The 19,540-nt window shown below is 39.1% G+C and overlaps 1 protein-coding gene across 1 annotated transcript in view; it reads right to left on the bottom strand.

The window, feature by feature from the left end:
- Positions 1-531: 531 nt before the first annotated feature.
- MED1 (mediator complex subunit 1) overlaps positions 532-19,540 on the bottom strand; it is a 40,613-nt gene continuing 21,604 nt past the window's right edge. The window contains exons 11-17 of the mRNA XM_081932117.1: positions 14,459-14,570; positions 14,125-14,249; positions 13,182-13,306; positions 9,788-9,989; positions 7,502-7,597; positions 7,060-7,165; positions 532-5,080 (exon numbers count right to left, since the gene is read on the bottom strand). Coding sequence (XP_081788243.1) covers positions 1,819-5,080; positions 7,060-7,165; positions 7,502-7,597; positions 9,788-9,989; positions 13,182-13,306; positions 14,125-14,249; positions 14,459-14,570 — 4,028 coding nt within the window. The 3' untranslated portion in view covers positions 532-1,818. The remainder of the gene's footprint in view (positions 5,081-7,059; positions 7,166-7,501; positions 7,598-9,787; positions 9,990-13,181; positions 13,307-14,124; positions 14,250-14,458; positions 14,571-19,540) is intronic.

The raw sequence follows: 19,540 nt of genomic DNA, 5'->3' as shown, positions 1-19,540 counted from the left end.
ATAATCTCTATTCTCTATATATGACACTGTATCTGGAATTATAGCAAGCTTTTCATGAAGCTTCACTTTTGAAAATCCTATGCTGCTATTACTTAGAACTTTGCATTTTCAGTTAAAAAGAATACTATAGAAACTGAACACATGACAATCTGACCAATAAAAAAAATTGCACATCTGTAATATGGTGCTATATAAGGAATATCAGTTAAATAATTCTTACTATTTCATAGATCTTGTGTGCAATTCATCAACCACCTGTAAGGACACAATAATGTAACTTGCTCTAAATTTGATAAACAAGAAAGCAATACAAAGAAAATACAGTTCGTGTTATCTCCATTGTATCTTAGAACAGCATTATCCCAGCTGGCACTGACAGAAGTGTAAGGCTAAAATTACCGTATTTCTTAATTAGCTGGTTGGAAATGTAAGGATTTTGCAGGAAGGATTTTGCAGGATACCAGGTTAAGTGAAAGCTGCCTCATATTTCATTAATACACAGAATCCAAGAATAGTAGATTAACCAGATAATACCTTGGAAAAATCAATTTATTTAGAATGCATAGTTCTAAGGCCACAGTTTAATCTATCAGTACAGATATGGCCATACACTGCCATTGCCTAATCCAGATACATATACAGTGCTGAGCTGCACAGTTTTTCAAAATACTGGGCAAATGTCAGTGTTAAAATATAGAAGACAGGAAGTATTGATTGGTAAACAGATGCATATGTAATGTTGGAAGTCTATGGAGTCTCAGTACATGTCCTATGACAAAATATAACAGTGCAAACAAGGGTGCTTTTCGTAGATGCATTCAGGGTTATTTCACTGTGAAAGGAGGTAATGAGCTGGCCAAACTCTTGGGAACTAACACAGCTCTTTAAAATACTGTACTATTGACTCCTTTATATGACCAAGAATATTTCTGGAGCGGCTTATATATCAGAGGACCCATATTATCTCAGTACATAATGTTAAAAATACAACCAACTGAAGCAAAAGGACATGATGCTTACTATTAGAATTTTCTCCTTTGTGGTTTGTATATGTACATACAAAATTAAAACAGATCAGAAGTATTTAAATTCTGTTTAAGGTCAAGAGTTTCTAAAACCATCCCTTTCTGCTTCTCATCAAATGATAGCCTTTATGTGTAACTGTTACACAGGAAACAGGCATGAAATCCAACACAGGTACTCTTAAAAATTTAGTTTTATAACACAAAGAATAAGTCAAATTACCTTATAGGTATAATACATCTATATCAAAATACTTCATCCTTTTGGATGAGTGCCAAAATTAGTGCTATCTGTAAATTTGTATCAGATTGGTTTTTTTTTCTTAAAATGAAATTGTCAGTAAAGAACTAGGGAAATATCAGGCACTAAACTGCTTCCAATAATCTGTTAATGAAAAGCTCTACCTAATATGAATAATAAAAACCAAGTTCTAAATGTTAAAAAAAAGATTAAAATTAAGCACCAATAGAAATATAAAAGTGGTGCAATGAAGATCTATTTCTATTAAAATAGGTAATGTTCATCCTCTGACTAAAGGAATGCAATCTTGTGAACAAGTGACAGACTTACAACTGAACAGGTTTTTTTTTGTGTGTGTGGCAGACTCTTGGTAGACAGGCTTCCAATATAGATGTGTGTGTGTGTGTATCTGACACATACACACACACACACACACACACCATTAGCTGTCCAAATCAGATTGGATTTACTTGAACCCATTCTCACAATTTTAATGTTACTTTTTAAAAGAACATAAATTAAAACATTCCACACACGGACAGTTTACAAATATTCTCAATTCCTTATCAGGGCAACATCCATGAGATCATCATCTTCCTCCCCAATCAAGAAATCAGGGCTGGGCCTAGATGGTCTATCTGATGTAAGGGTGGCACTGCTTGTCATAGACAGGGACTGTTCTGAAGAGATGGGAGATTTAGACCAGCTTTCTGGCTTTATGCTGTGAGATTTCTTTTTGTCTCTCTCTTTGTCACGATCCCTGTCACGGTCTTTATCTTTCAGTTTCTTCTTTTCTTTTTTGTGTTTTTTATGCTTTTCTGAGCTATATTCTGGAAGAGGCCTAACTCCATCATCAGAGTTGGGGCTATTCTGATAGGATTTTTCTGCTATAGATGATCCAGATTCACTCTCACTGTCAATATTTTGGGGTGTATATGCAGGTGACTTACTGTGGCTAGGAGAACAACGCTCATGCTTTGGAGTTGATCCACTTATCAGGGGTGATCCATAATTTTTGGAAGATGATATCTGAGGCCTTAAGCCATCCCCACTTCCTTCCCCAGGTTTTTGCAAGGTAACTTTGGCTTTAATACTAGGAGAACCGCCATCATGTTTACTGATTATGATTTTGGCCACTCCAGTGCTTCCAACACTCTTTGAATCAGATGATTTCTTGGAAGATTCAGAGGAACCTCCTGAAGCAGGGATTTTGGATTTCTCCTTGTCACTTCTTTCTCGTTTCCCCTGCAATTCATTCCCTGACAGATTGTGCTTGGAGGACATGGAGTGGCCTGATGAACTGGAATTCTGGACCATTTGTCCATCCACGGAATCTTCCCCCGTGGGGCCACTGGTGACAACCCCATGTTTGAGTTTGTCAATGACAGCAGTCAGAGATGGCTTTTTGTTTCGGCTTGGAGACTTGCCTTTGGAACTCCCATGCTGATTCTGAGATGAAGACATGGAAGAGCTGCCAGATGAAAAGGAAGATGAAGATCCCATTGAAGAATTTGAAGAAGGAGGCGGCTTCTGGGACATGGAACTGGAAGATCCCATCCCTGAAGATGACTTCATGCTTGAACTTGATCCTGTCCCAGGAATGTGTGAACCTCCAGAACCGGAACTAATAGGGGACTTTGCTTTAGATGACGGGGGAGTACCTGGAACAGGTTTCATCGGAGAGGCCAGCTTGTCAGAACCGCCCGAGGGTCTAGAATGAGAAGGAGAAATGTTTGGTTTACTCATGGAAGGGTTCATAAGCGATGAAGGCTTCCCTTGAGGTTTGATCTTGGTACCTCCAGAGCCGCTGCTGAGGCCGTGTTTTGTGATGGGGGAGGACCCAGGCTTGCCCACTGATTGGGTGGAGCTTTTGGACTGACCTGAACCAGAGCTGCCTTGGCCTGAGTAGAGGCTGCCGCTCATCTTGGACCCCGAAGACCCATCCGACTTGCTGCTCTTTATTTTGCCTGACGTCGAGGAGGAAGACGAAGAGGAGGACGATGACGAGGAGGACGAAGAAGAGGAGGAGGAATGACTGTGATGACTTTTGCTGCTCAAAGAAGAGACTGAGCCACTGCTTGTGTACTGCCCGTGGGAAGGTTTGCCAACAGTCACTGTTCCCTTGGGAATCTGGATGGTGATTTTAGGGATGGGAGGAGTAGCTACCCCAGGGGGTGTTTGAGACCTGCCTGAACTTCCAGGAGATTTTGAGCCACCTGTGCTTGCTGGTGGGGTGAAAGGTCTGGTGGATGTACTATGAGAAGGAGATTTGCCTTCTGGCTCCACCTTCCTCCGCTTCTGGACCTTTTCTTTACTCTTTCCATCACTGGATGGGGTGCGATTGCGTTTTCCACCCTTGCTATCCAGCCCAGGGCCCGTTAAAGAACTCCCAGATCCATTACCCTCCTTGACCCGCTTCTGTGATTTATCTTTCCCCAATTCTCCCATACTCAGTAAGGGGCTCTGGCTTCCACTATGATGCTCCAATACATCAGAAGCTCCCAGAGCCTTGCTGGTAGCAGTGATAATACTAAAGTCGACTGTGTCCGCTTGGCTGCTTGCCTTGAACTTACTCTCCCCTCCATCTCCCCCCAGTACTTGCACACCCAGAGTACTTATCGTTTGTGGTGCAAAGCCCTTGAAGTCATCAGCGTCTCCGCTCTGGCTGCTATCATCAAAATAGTCTTCTCCAAAACCGCTTTGACTCTGGCTGTTCAGGAGATCAGGGTTGAAGTCAACTCCATCTGGGAAGAACTGATTTGAAGAGTCACTATTTGGGCTTACAGTAGCATCAGCAATCAAATCAGCTGGATCAGTATATGGGTTTTCACTGTTATTTGACTGAAAAACATCTGGATCAAAAAGGGCACTTTGTGAATGCCCTGAACTAGATGAGTCTCTTATTGGTGTCCCAATAGGAGGACAATCTTCATTGGTATTTGGCAGTTTAGATGCTTCTTCTGCTATGTCAGAAAGAATATCTGTAACATCAGCACCAATGCTATCTGAACTGGAGAGCCGGACCATTCTCTGAATACTGGGTTGGGCATGAGGTATAGATTGTGGATAGGTTGTTGGAGGGGTACTGCATTGACTGGGTGCTGGAGTAATATGAGGAGTATCTAAAGTGTCAGTGGTCATGTTGACATCAAATATGGGGTTCTGGGAATCAACATCCATAGAAAACAGCTCTCTCTGAAAGTCATCTTCAGTTTGATGCTTTGGTTTATCCACTAACACACGTGATTTTTTCTTTTTTTGCTTATTGCCCCCTGGTCCCATTTCCATCCTTGGAGAACCAGAAGAGTTCTGTCTCTCAAGTGGACTGCTTCCATAAAGAGTTGAGAAATCTTGAGCAGCATTGTCCTTCAAAAGATTCATAAGCATTGGATGGTTTTTGGTATTGCTTGCAGGTGACGACACAGGGGGAGGTGTGTGGTGTGGAGGAGTGGGACTAGAGCCAATAGTAGAACCTACATTGCCTGTGATTTGTAGCAAACTTGTAAGAATGGGGTTCTGAGACACTTTGCTGAAGTCCTCCCCATGTCCCACTGAATCATGCCTTTCTTTGATGCCCATGCTCATACTGAATAAAGTGGAGATGGGGCCGCCAGGGAAAGTACTGGTTGGGGTGGTGGTGCCACTCATTGGGTTGTTGCCAGTAGTCATGCCATATCCTGGGCTGCTTGCAGGAGGAAGATTCTTCTTCACCATGTCTTCGACTGTCTCAGCAATGAGGGACAAAGCTGGTGTGTCTGCTTGGATTGTTTCCGCTTTCCTCCTTATGGCTCTCATAGTCACAGGAATTGACATGCACCTACAAGATACAATGTTGTAAAAAGCAAATTTAGTCCTACTATTTAATAATTTTTTCGGAACAGCACAACTACTCTTACCACAAAAGATGTGAACAATGGTAGGTCTAACTTCACATTTTTAACCGAATATAATTCAGTTCAGATGCTTTATAAATAGTAGTATATACACTTAACTTTTTCTTCTTTAGGAAAATACAAAGCAATACATAACTGTTTGTATAAAAAATGAAGAGCAACCAAGCATTATTTTTAAATCAGGGCAGTAACTTCCTATGAAGCACAGATGGAGACCTTTCTCTAATAATCTTTCCCATCCCTTCCAAATATTTTTAAATCCCCCTTCTCTCAATTAACAAATGAACAAAGCAAGACATACTGATTTGTTAAAGTAACAATAAATTATTACTGTAGTAAAAACAAAGTTAAGTATGGCCCAATAGTTTTATAAAATGTGCCACAACTATTTTACACTATATTAAACTAAGAGACTGAATGCAGTTCAGAATACTATGTCCTTCTAGACTGTGCTCTATTACAATTTCTGTTTAACAAAAATAAGCACCTGTACTAGGTACAGGTAATCCTTGACTTATGACAACAATTGGCATAGAATTGTATTGTTAAGCAAGATTTATTAAATGAGCTATACCAGATTTTGACATTTTGATTTTGTTAAGAAAATTGTTGCAGTTTTTAAGTGAATGACGAATCCAGTTTCCCCCATTGACTTTGCTTGCCGGAAACCTACTGGAAATATCTCAAATGGCAATAACATGACCCTATGACATTGCAACCATTGTAAATACATGATGGTTGCCAAATGCTCAAATTTCGATCACGTGACTGTGGGGTTACTATGATGATCATAAGTGTGAGAAGTGGTTGTAAGTCACTTATTTTCATGCTGTTGGAATATAGAATTGTCAATAAATTAATGGTTGTAAGTTGAGAACTAAATGTACTTTAACTCTCCATATTATTTCTGTTTCAAAGAAAGATGCAAATCTTCCAGCCTTATTCCCACTGGCAATATAACAACATAATTGCCACAATTCTTGGTTCTCGGAGGTAATTAGATAATAATACAATTAATGTGTAGTCCCTAGCAATAAAATAAGTTGGCCAATCCTGAATAAGAAAAAAAATGGGTTATATACATTTTCTTCTACATGAAAGTGATTATATCTGATTAGGTTCACAGGCATGTTATAGGTAGTCTTCAACTTACAACCATTCATTTGGTGATTGTTCAAAGTTACAATGGCACTAAAAAAAAGGGAGATATGACCATTTTTCACATTTATGACCTTTTTAGCATCCCCATGATTATGTGATCAAAATTCAGACACTAGGCAACTGGTTCATATTCGTCGGTTGCAGTGCACTGGGGTCATGTGATTACCTTTTGCGACTTTCTGACAAGCTAAATCAAAGGAAAGATAGATTCATTTTATAACCATGTTACTAACTTAACAGCAATGATTCACTTACAACTATGGCAAGAAAGGTTGTAAAATGGACAAACTCATTTAACAACTGTCTCACTTAACAACAGAAATTTTGGGCTCAGTTGGGTTTATAAGTCGAGGACTACCTATATGCTATCATACACTGAATAAGTTAGTGGCCCAATTCATACACATTTTGAACCTGTAAATCACTACTTGCAATCTATATTGCCTGGATTTACTATGTGAAGCCATAACAAAATGAAGTACATTATATCTTAATATAGTATATGAATCTGGGCAATCTTGTTGTATAGCTTTGAAAAAAATAGGCAAAGTAAATTCAGAATAGTGTTGCACTGTGGGAAGCTTTTTTGCTATTATAGTAGCATCTGAAAAATAGCAGTGTATGAAACAGAAAAGCAGTAAAGAAAGATTTATGGTGAAAGCTATTTGAATATATTTCTGAATAATCACTTTTATATTTTACTAGTTTTAAGTCATCATTTTTTTTGTTTAAGAAGACATACCTTTGAACAACCTTTGCAATGAAATCATCTGTGCAGATGAGTGCATCAGAAAGCCCTTTGTACAATTTACAGTTTACATGGGTAGAATCTTGTACATCCATTACCACTGAAAGAAAGAATTCATAAGCAGAATGTTATTGAAATAAGTCAATTTTCAATCAATGCCAGTTTATTTATTTGTATCCTGCCTTTATTATTTTTACAAATAACTCAAGGCAGCAAACATATCCAACACTTTCCTCCTCTAATTTCTCCCACAACAACCACCGTGCGATGTGAATTGGGCTGAGAATGTGACTGGCCCAAGATTACCCAGTTGGTTTTCATAGCTAAAGTGGAATGTGGTCGCTGCTTTCTAGTCTAGTGTCTTAGCCACTAGATGAAACTGGCTCTCAGTTTATACATATATCTTGTCCCAATCCTCTTCCTTCCTGCAACTCACCACAAACTAAGGAGTCATTAACAGGGTGCTGAAAAGATACACTGAAGCAAGAGTCAGAAAGAGGGCAGACTTCAAACTGCAGGATGCCAGGGGAATCTGAAAAAAACCAAAACACAACTTGGTAATATAGCCAAAAGAAAAATACTTGTTTAAATATGGATATCAATAAGCCTTTGATGTTCTAGAGAACACTATTCACTTTATAATGAAAGTCAAGGAAATAAGAAACATTCATGTTTTTATTTGCAACTTATTTACGACATTGAAAAATAGATTTGAAGGCAAGATTAGATAATTTGTTGCCCCCATAAAAAAAAAGAGCTAAATCAGTGTGTGTGTGTTAAATTTGATTTAATAAAAGATCTTCCCAAATAGAATTGGTGTTAGGGAATGACAGAACCATCAGTAATACTGCAGTTCTGGTTCAGTTAATTGGTTGTTAACTGTTGTTTGCTTGTTGAGTTCTGAAAAACTTAAAGCTTTGCATTTTTAGAATAAAATGCTCATTTCTTTAGAGGTTTGCACATTTGTTGGGAGATACAGAAATCTACCATCTCCCTTTCTGATAGACTGCCTTGTCCTCTGCATAGAACAAAACTGTGCTCAGTTCACTGATTCATCATAGCTGCCTAAATCATATTTGTTATGTGTTATAAACTACTATATATTTTGTTGCTATTTTTAGGTTTGTATTACTTTGTACTCTGCCTATTCCTATTGAATTTAGTTGCTCTTGGAAACAATTCAAAGGAAAAGATGCAAATGAAAGTGAAATATATGTTTAATCTTGGTAGAAGAACCATTCCTGATGATAAAAAGACAGCTAATATATTTTCTTCATCTCAATTCTGAGATGAAGTCTCTTCAAAAATGAAAGGGATATCTGTAGGACTATTGCGACTGTTTTTTTCTCTGCTGTTTGCTCTTATCTGTGACTCTCATTTATATATTAGCCAAGATCAAAAAGGTCAATGGTGAGACTGACAAGAATTGCAGTCTAAAAATATCCTAACGGCCGTATGTTGCCATTTGTAACTTAACCTATCTCACAGATTTGCTGCAGGGTTATAGTGAAAAAATCCTAAACTCGCCAATCTGGATTCCTTGGCGGAGAGACAACAAATTCCCCTAACTGTAATTTGATTTCATTTATCTTATTTTTAATATTTCCTCAAAGTATGTAACATATTCTGTACTCACTTCATGCCTCCAACAAACACATAAAGTATTTTTTTGGGAAAATACTGATACATGTAGGTTTCATATAAAATTAGTTTTAAATTCAAAATGCCAAAATCATGATTTAAATTATTTCTAATTACTGTCTAAAATACAGGCACCATGTCAATACTGTTCTAATTTTATCCAATTTTCTCTGTACAAGATATTTTCAGCTACAAAAGATGTTTTCAGTTTCATCTGGAAAAAACACTACGCAAAAATTGAATTTATGCCTGCTTGTACTAATCATGTACTTCAAAATCTTCAAGGTCTTTTGAGTTGGGTGATGCCAAATCAAATCAAATAACCAAATAAAGTCTATAAATCCAATACTGGAACTTGTCTATCTTTCAAATAGATATACAACCTACTATAATTCTTGAGACAAAAGATGCACAATAGCATGCAAATATAGGTAATTCTTGACTTATGTCCACAAGTTAACCTAAAACTTCTGATGTTAAGCAAAACAGTTATTAAGCGAGTTTTGCCCCATTGTATGACTTTTATTGACACAGATGTTTTAAGTGAATCACTGCATTTGTTAGTAACACTGTTAAGTGAATCTGACTTCCCCATTGACTTTGCTTGTCAGAAGGGCACAAAAGATGATCATATGACCCTGGGACACTGCAACTGTCATAAATATGAATCAGCTGCCTGTGTCTGAATTTTGATCAAGTGACCATGGGGATGCTGCAATAGTTGTAAGTGTGAAAAATGGTCATAGCAGTTTGCCGTGCTGTTATAACTTTGAATTGTCACTAAACGAACTGTGGTAAGTTGAGGACTATCTGTACTGGATATGATAACAACATCACAAAATGTTCATCAGAAATATATGTTGACTAGCAGAATGACAGATGCATCTTCTATTCTTCTGGAACAAAGTACCTGTAAAATAAGCATGCAGGATTTTTAAAATGGTTTATTAAACAAAAATAATATTTATGTTTAAAACTCCCTCTCCCTCTGTGTGTGTTTTCAACTTGACAATGCCAGGATTGAAGGTGTCTTTTAAAAGCTCTTTGGGTGCTTCCTTTTAAAGGAAGCAATAGTACTCACCTTCTTTTAAAACAGTTCGCTTGACACAGCTGCCTATTAGTGTATTGTAGGCCACCTGATGCCTGATCATACTGAGAATGAGAGGTACTCGACTAGGATGGTGGAAAGCAATCTTATTAAGCAGGGTTCCTTGTAGGCTTCGTCCATCTGGCAATGGGGCATCTTTGTTGAGGAAATAACAGTGCTGTTGTCCTGGCAAGGCCTGGAATTTGAAATATATGAACACATATTACATAAAGCAGGGGGGAATATAACAAAGCAAATGCCTTTGTAAAGAGTGGCCTTACAGAGGTGAACTGAATCACCTTTCAAGGCCAAAGTTTATGATTATGCACCACAAAGTTATTTCAATTCCTAGTGACCATATAGATATGGTAGATTTTATCCAGGGGAAAGTTATACATTTAAAAATATTTAAGTTATACTGTTCCCAAAATTCAAAGTATCTTACAAAGAAAATGTACCAAACTGCCGTATTTTTCGGACTATAAGACGCACCGGCGTATAAGACGCATCAAGATTTCGAAGAGGTAAATAAGAAAAAAAAGTTTTTTGTCCTCCCTGGCCCCCAGGAATACTCTTTAGGCTTTTCCCCTTCCCCCAGCCCCGCTGAAGCCTGTAGAGTGCTTCTGGGGAGTGGGGGAAGGCAAAAACTCCCCCATTTTGTGAAAAACGGCCCATTTTTCACAAAAATGGGATGCGGGGGCAGGGCTTCGGGAGGCCAAAAATGGCTGTATAAGATCCACCAACATTTCCATGCTCTTTTAGAGGGAAAAAGGTGTGTCTTATACTCTAAAAAATACGATAATCATATGGGAACCATTCAGATATTTAGCATACATCTCTTACAATGTCTAACAACCGTGTGTGTTTACTGAAGTAAAGGAGATGTATTCCAATGGAGAACTACCTAATCCTGGAATGTATATAGTAACAAACGTTGTACATTTAATAATGTGGGACAAAATAACAACATTGAAAGCATCCTTTCTCAATTCAGCAAATATTCCACTCCTATCAAACTCAGCAATCAGTATCAATTGGGTTCGTTACAAAAAAAATCTAATTTAAAATTACCTGCACATAAGACAGCAAAAGACTGCTTTGATCTACATTACAGAGTTTACTTATGGCTTATAGTACAAGTCTAACATTCTGCTTACTTTTCATAGACATTTTAAAATAAAATTAACTCCTAACATGTTAAATTTTAACTGACTCTTCCAGGAATGAATTAATATATAATGCTTTAAATCCAGCACAGTTAAGAAAGAGCTTTTTTCTGGGTTTGCCCATATCATAAAGAAATTATCCTTTAATTTCCATTCCAGGTAAATAATGTGACATCAAAAAATAATACTTTTTATTCTAATTTAGATTGCATACTACTTATTTGGCAAGAAAAAAGTTAATTAAAAGATAAGGCTCAACTAAGTACTATAAACAGAAAGGCACATTATAGATGGAAAACCATACATACATACATGCATACATACATACATACATATATAAAATCTTAAAAGATGTCTAAGAGTTACAAGCTTTCAAAATGGCTGTTGGCAGAACTGACAAACAGAGGAAGTTAGAATAAAACCCTTTAAAAACAGAAAATGGGAGATGGTCTATAGAACCCCTTGGAAACTTATAGCAATACACCATAACAATGCATTGCTTGAGTTTGAAAAAAAATATAAGTCCTATACAGGATTGATGTTGTAAGAGATTTTTCAAAATGTTGTTATCTTTATTATGTCAATGTTATACTATTATAACAAGAGAATGTTATGTCAACAAGAGTGTGATAAAGGAAGAAAAAATGTCCTTAACCGTTTCTATTTTTCTGTAACTATTCCAGTTTGGAAACCAGAGAGATTATTTTCTCTATATTGCTGGAACACTGAAGAAAATCTTTAAAATGCAGAGGACTATTACAGACCTACTGAGCTTTGTTCTCTGGGATAGAAAACTTAATTGGTAACATTTGTAACAGTATGACATTGAAACTACTATTAAAAAAGGGTAGTGTTTATAATGCTCTCTAGATACTTCTCAGGTACATAAAATAGATAACTCTGTAAATTAAGAAAAAAGCAAATAAAACACAAAACAAACTATCCCAAAGGTGCTTTTTAAAGAGGCAACTGGACTTTCTGGTTTTTCTTTGAAGACATTTCGCTTCTCAGCCAAGAAGCTTCTTCAAAAAAATAATACAGCGAAACATCTTCAAAGAAAAACCAGAAAGTCCAATTGCCTCTTGAAAAAGCACCTTTGGGACACAAAACAAATTACTATCTAAAAAAGAATTTTTCAGATTTATTCTGAACCACCAAAATAGAGGTGCTATTGCTCTTACATATAAAATGGACAGTATGATAGAGAAATTAACAGTGATCCCCATATACATCTATGAGAAGAAATCCTACTGAATTCTATGGAGCTTATTTCAAGGTAAGATAATATATGTGGGTGCATACATATTTATTAATTTATTTAGTCATGTTTATGTAGTGTATATTGAAGGTGGTGAATCTTTGAGAGCTGTATGCAACAAAATTTCATTTTAATGTATGCCGATTAGTGTGCATTTAAAGTGACAATAAAGTTATTCTAGGTCTAAGCCTAAGTAGGCATATTTAGAATAATTTAAGAGAAGATTAATCCCAGAATGGTGAAAATAAAATGAAAAAAGAGAGAAGAAATTAGCCTACAGGTAGTCCCTGGGTTATGATCATTTGTTTAACATCATCATTCAAATGATGACGCCCCTGAAAAATGACTTACCACAGGTCCTCAAAGTTATGGCACTGCAGCATTCCTAGTCATGTGATCAAAATTTGAGTGCTTAGTGACTGATCTGCATTTAAAACTATTGCAGCGTCCTGTGGTCACGTTTTCTTGACCTGTGCAAACTGCCTCCATTTCAACTCTCCCTCACCCCCCCCCCCCCAAATCAGCCTATCTCTACCTCCCAATCTATGCCCTTTTGGTCACCCTGCAAGTGTGGCCAAGATAAGAGGTTGCTGTATTCTGCTGCTGTACACACACTCACACCTCATGCTATGAAAGGTAGCCGAAAGGGCAGAGACAGTCAGAAGTCCTAGCCTAACAACTGCATGCGCCTTTGCTAAGTGACATAGTCATGTGATATTTTCCTTAACAATTGCTTTGATTAGTAATGGAAATTCTGGTCCCAATTAGGTTGTAACCTATCTCAAATCAATATAGGACTTCTCAGTTAAATAGTAATGAAATTCTCAGTTCAAACCTAAAGGCATTACATAATAAAACACAACTATATTTATAGCACTATGTATTAATATTTTTCTGGTGTTCAGAAAATTCTATACTTAGAACTTGCCTAGCTCATATATTACTCTCTCACTTGATAACTTACAGCATAAAAGCGCATAGTATTGTGCAATGGACAAGGATCTTCCTCCTCCTCCTTGGATAGCTCAAACTGTGTGATGAGCTCATATAATGGGACATAGGTTGGAGGAGTGTCAAACAGCGCGATACCTAGAAATAGAAAGAAAATATTATCAGCCCCAGAAATTTAACTGAAGAACAGCTGTTATTACATTGCAGTTGAGGGAATATTGTATTGTTTAATGCAATTCCTCCAAAGGGGGGGGGGGGTGAGGGAGGAACTTACTGCATTATGGAGTTGCCATAATTATCTTCCCAGATGCCACAAATGTTTAATACACAAATACATTCCCATCTGACAACTGGAAGTCAAGGATTATATCATTAATCATATAATAAAGCCAACCTAAAAATTAACATGGTCCACCGAGAGAGTACTACACTTGGGAGATAAAGAGGTATAAATCATCAATAGATTTAATATATTAGAAAACCTGTGCCTTTTCCCTTGTTCTTCTTCCAACATAAAATTAAGATTTTCAAATATTTACATTTTTTTTTCAACATAGGAGGAATAAAAAAGGATAAAGTATAGAAAGTAGCTATGGGTAACTTGCCAGGGCAGGAGAAAATGACAGGGGAGCTCAGATAAAAAGATGAAGCATATTTTTGTTACCACAAAACTCTGCGCAACTTTACTATGAAATGCTATCCTTTTCCAGACTATGATATTTCCACAATTATTTATAATGATAAATATATGACATTTGCTTGGCTTAAGAAAAGAGAATTTCAGCAGCAGAAAATAGGACTGTTTCTAATTAGGTTCATGGAAAATATACAGTCTCGGTTGTGAAAAAGAATAAGAATGCATTTTAAAAAAGCTACTTTGCTGCCATCTAATGACAGATGAAAATAATTCATTGATCCCCACAAAATTCTTGCAAGAATTTATCAAAAGTTATTACCGGTGCAGTTCTGAAGTTTCTGAATGAAAGCCTGAGAAACAGGAACAGGTTTTGGAAACTTCAAAAAGAAGCAAGCTGGAAAATCAACACTATTGGCACTGGTAACTGAGGAGAATGAGGGTGTCCTAAAAGAAAAGAAAAGTATTTGATAATAATCAATTTTTTTAGTGGCTGAAGGCCACAGCAGAGATGATTACATGTGTAGGGAGGGAGAGTCTTAACTCACTATTTTATTCATTAAAAAGAATATAATGGGCAACGTGCAAAAAAGGGACCAGATATGACCTTGTCCTATAGAACATTAATGAGCATTCAGTGTTACTTCTTTTCTTACCCTTTGTTATCAACAGGGTGAGTCCCCATAATCAGAGGGGCAATCGGAAGTTTATTCATAGTTAAGGTTCCCTCAATTGTAACACATACATTCATGCCTAGGTAACGAGGAACTGAAAGGAAAGGAGAAAAAGGTACAATTTTTCAAATAGTTGTAGCTCAATGAGTTTAAAGCTAGACACTGCATAACTTGTGATCAACATAATTCACTGTTATACAGAAAACAGATTTGTGATGGATGTCCTTTGATAACAGATAGCATTCTTGGGTGAGCAATGACTTTTAACTTCCCAAAAGCTGCTATATACCAGTTAAGATTTGCCCATTTAATACCGCAGACAAGCTTAAATCCTATGCCCCCCCCCCCAATGAACTGGAGGTACAATTTCTTTTTATGTCATATTCTTGAAGTATGTTCTTTTACTGGAAGTCAGGAGCATGTACATTTAATAAATAATAATGTGCCTTTTTTCTATTTATTCTCAAAGTTTTAAGCATCATTGGCAAATCTGTAAGGTTGTATGGGATCTCCAACCCTGTTCTCACAGCCTGAGACTTTATTTAAAAACCAAATATTCCAGCTATGTCCTTTCCAGGGATCTTACTCTGTCAACAATGCCATTTAAAGATATTTATTAGGCTCTGAAAATAGGAATGACTGTCAGTGACACACTCTTTCCAGCTTTCAGAGTTTATGAAAGGAACTCTAACCACAGAACAGTTTCTCATACATTAAAGCATATACATCCTTTGGCTTAGATTAGTATCTGTAATGGAATCAACAATGTAGATGAAGGGAATATGTGCAGGGGTAACAATAGATGGTAGCAAAATGAGGGGCAATGTCTTTTTTGAGTCTTGGCCATTTAATCTTTAATAACTGTTCAAATTAAGCGGCAGCAATTTAAAATGTAAGATTATCTCATCTAAGACCTTCAACACCAGTATTGTGCTCCATATCAATATCAATCATGAATTTGACACTGAATGAAGAAATTCAAGATCACTTTTAACTTTAAGGAGGTATCTCTGATTCAAAGTCCTCTCTGGGATTCTACATGAAATATGTATTTCAGAAGTTCAGTGTATTTGTTTGGTAAGGCCATAAGTTGCATTGCAAAGGAGGAAAGATTTTCACAACATTTGTTCTCCAAATATTTTGGTAGGAAGGTATAGTACTGTTTAAGAGATCAATGCATCCCGCAGGGGCCTCTGTGATTGTTGGCCCAACCTTGGCTTTTTGGTGAGGCACAAGGCTATCACTGTGTTTGCACCTCCTTATCATCTTGAATTTGTATATTCTTATATGTCTATATGCTTTTTTTTTTTTGCAAATAACTAGTTAATATTTTTCCTCATTTCAATTTAATCATTTCTCATTTTGTTTATATATTTTTCATTCTCTTTTTCCATCCTCCATGTCACATTTTTTTTTGTTGGAAGACAGTAGTTTTTCATTTATACCTACGTACATTTTACTTATTCATAATTTCTCCAGAATAATCCCTGTAGAAAATAATTCATTGCTTACATTAGTTCCATAAACAATTTAAAATGAAATATTAATTTTATATCTGCCTTCTTGTTGTCTTTTATCTTTTTCAGTGTTCTTCCCATTTCATTTTCATTATATAATATATGGATGTGTCCTCTTGTTAAGTTGCATTGGCAAAGAGTTACAACATAGTTATTGGGTTAGTAATTGTTGCAATCAAAACACCATGCAACTCAGAAACCCCTGAAGTTCTAATAATTTTTTATACTTTATAAATGTGATTAAAGATTTATGTTTTTCTTCTACAATACAATACAATACAATAGCAGAGTTGGAAGAGGCCTTGGAGGTCTTCTAGTCCAACCCTCTGCCTAGGCAGGAAACCCTATACTGTTCCAGACAAATGGCTATCCAACATCTTCTTAAAGACTTCCAGTGTTGGGGCATTTACAACTTCTGGAGGCAAGCTGTTCCACTGATTAATTGTTCTAACTGTCAGGACATTTCTCCTGTTCTAAGTTGCTTCTCTCCTTGATTAGTTTCCACCCACTGCTTCTAGTTCTACCCTCAGATGCCTTGGAGAATAGTTTGACTCTCTTCTTTGTGGCAACCCCTGAGATATTGGAAGACTGCTATCATGTCTCCCCTAGTCCTTCTTTTGATTAAACTAGACATACCCAGTTCCTGCAACTGTTCTTCATATGTTTTAGTCTCCAGTCCCCTAATCATCTTTATTCCTCTTCTCTGTACTCTTTTCTAGAGTCTTCACATCTTTTCTACATTGTGGCGACCAAAACTGAATGCAGTATTCCAAGTGGCCTTACCAAGGCATTATAAAGTGGTATTAACACTTCACGTGATCTTGATTCTATCCCTCTGTTTATGTAGCCTAGAACTGTGTTGGCTTTTTCGGCAGCTGCTGCACACTGCTGGCTCATATTTAAATGGTTGTCCACTAGGACTCCAAGATCCCTCTCAGTTACTACTATTGAAGAAGGTACCACCTATACCACCGATGGCGAACCTTTTTTGGCTCGTGTACCACAAGTGGGGGGAGCGCAGGGGGGTCGTGTGCGGGCGTGCCGCACCTATAATGCAATGCGTGACCCAGTGAGCATGCACGCACAATGCGCGACCCCCCATTTTTACATGCTTTTTTCGCCCTCCCAAGGCTCCAGAGGCTTTATAGGAGCCTGGGGAGGGCGAAAAGAGCCTCCCCCCGCCCCCCTGGAGGCCCTCCGGGGGTTTCAGAGACCATCTGGAGGCTTCCCTGAAGCCTTCGGAACGCTTAAAACCACTACGGGTTCTTAATCTGTCCTCGCACCTGCCCCTCCCTACGACCGTTGGAATCAAAAAGCCCTGTGTTGGAACGATATCCTCCCTCTCCTCCTCCCTTCCACTCCCTCCCCTCGCGACCACACCTAGTGACCTGGCTCTGTCATCACTCCTGACCTGATCCGCCCACCCCCCAACCCTGGAACCCCTATAAACTCTTCCGGGGTGCTTGGAAGGGTCGTTTAAAACGACCCTTCGTATAAAGTGTCACATAAAGTGACTTCCGGGTTGCTCGGAGGGTCGTTTTAAGCGTTCCGAAGGCTTCAGGGACCGTCTGGAGGCTTCCCTGACGCCTTCGGAGTGCTTAAAACCACCCTTTGTCAAAGAATATAGTAAGATTAGTCTGGCATGATCTGTTTTTGACAAACCCATGTTGGCTTTTGGCTATTACTTTGTTTACTTCTAGGTGTTCGCTAATTCGTTGCTTATTTTTTCCAGAATCTTTCCTGGTATTGAGGTCAGGCTGATACGTCTATAGTTTCCTGGATCTATTTTTTCCCCTTTTTTGAAGATGGGAACCACATCAGCTCTTTTCAGGCCTCTGGCAGTTCCCCGGTGCTCCAGGATCGCTTAAAAATATAGTTCAGTGGTTCTGAGATCTCATCTGCCAGTTCCTTCAGAACCATGGGGTGTAATCCATCCGGTCCTGGTGATTTGAACTCGTCTAGGGTAGACAGGTGCTCACTTACCATTTTCTTCCCTATTTCAATTTGTGTTCCTAATCTGATTTTTGTGGTGCTGTTTTTGAGAGGTTGGACTGTTTTATCCCTTTGTGTAAAGAAAGATGCAAAAAATGAGTTAAAGCTAGAAGGAGGAGGAGCTTCCGAGGCGATGGCGGCTTTCGCGTGAGCTCCGCAGAATTGCGGAGGGGTCTCCCTGCTGGGAGAGGTGCTGCTGACCCTCAATGCCATTTCGAGGGTCGTGCTTTGTCGGTGAACACCCCCTGGCTCTGCCCTGGCTATGATGGGTCGGGCAGGGCGTTTGGGGTGGTCAGCTGGCTAGCGGGAAGCCTGGAACGCCTGGAACGCCGAACGTGGATTGAGAATGGGAGCGCCGAACGTCGAACGTCTCTTGCTGGGCGCTGGGCGGAGAACGGAGAATGGAGTGGAGAAGGATTAGAGGCTCGATTAGAGGCTCGTCTGGCTGGTGGGAGCGCCAGATGCTGAGCGGAGCGCCGGGCGCTGAGCTGAGAGACGAATGGCGAGAGGCGCTGAGACGGGAAAGATGGAGAGATGCGTGAAACCATGGTTGGTGATTAGCATGTTGGCGTGTTGGCGTGCTAGCCATGGCGCTGTGCGGAAAGCTGGAGGACTGCCTCGTTGTGTGGAGAGGAGAAGATGGGAGACTTAAACGAAGCGGCTGGTGGAGGGGGGAGCTGAGCAAAGCACTTTAGAACAAAGACAATTGGAATGGCGAACCTGAAACCTAGGTTGGGGCTTTAAACTTTACCATCGCGTCCCTTGACTTTGTCTTTTAACATCTTTCTTGCTGCTCCTATACCATCTCGAGACCCTCCCCAGTGAAACCCAGATAGTCGACTAGCCCACTAACTTACCCTTTCTACCTAGGGTAAGGAAGATATCTATGACAAACTATGATACTATGATACATCTTCAGCACCTGTAACCAACTAATTTTACCCCTATGATTTTATTCTTATGCACACGAAGTCGGATTTACTGCGGCTGTGGGAGTCCCCTCTCTCGCAGGTTTGGCCTCCTGCCCTCTCGAGGGCCCACCTTGAGGACGGGTTTATTAACCCAGAGAGGTGGAGGAAGCGTAAATTGAGGGGTTTTTTAGTAAAGAATTTTTTAAGAGTTTATAGGGGTTCCAGGGTTGGGGGGGGGGCGGATCAGGTCAGGAGTGATGACAGAGCCAGGTCACTAGGTGTGGTCGCGAGGGGAGGGAGTGGAAGGGAGGAGGAGAGGGAGGATATCGTTCCAACACAGGGCTTTTTGATGCCAACGGTCGTAGGGAGGGGCAGGTGCGAGGACAGATTAAGAACCCGTAGTCGGTTGGGAGACCGTGGTTGTTGGTTACAACCGGTCGCCTGTACCAACCCCCGCGTACTAGGTGGTCAGGAGCTGCAGACCCAGGGCCTGAGGCTGTTGTTATGCAATGCGAGGTCCGTTGTCAACAAGGCCCCCCTCATTTTCGATCTAATTCTTGAGGGGGATCCGGACCTCGCAGGAATAACGGAGACCTGGTTGGGCCTCGAGGGAGGTTTACCCCTCGTGGAAATGTGCCCACCAG

The sequence above is a fragment of the Natrix helvetica genome, assembly GCF_964273705.1.
Source record: "Natrix helvetica genome assembly, chromosome: Z".
Classification (NCBI taxonomy): domain Eukaryota; kingdom Metazoa; phylum Chordata; class Lepidosauria; order Squamata; family Natricidae; genus Natrix; species Natrix helvetica.
Note: the sequence above shows the minus strand (reverse complement) of the source record. Positions and strands in the feature narration are given on the sequence as shown.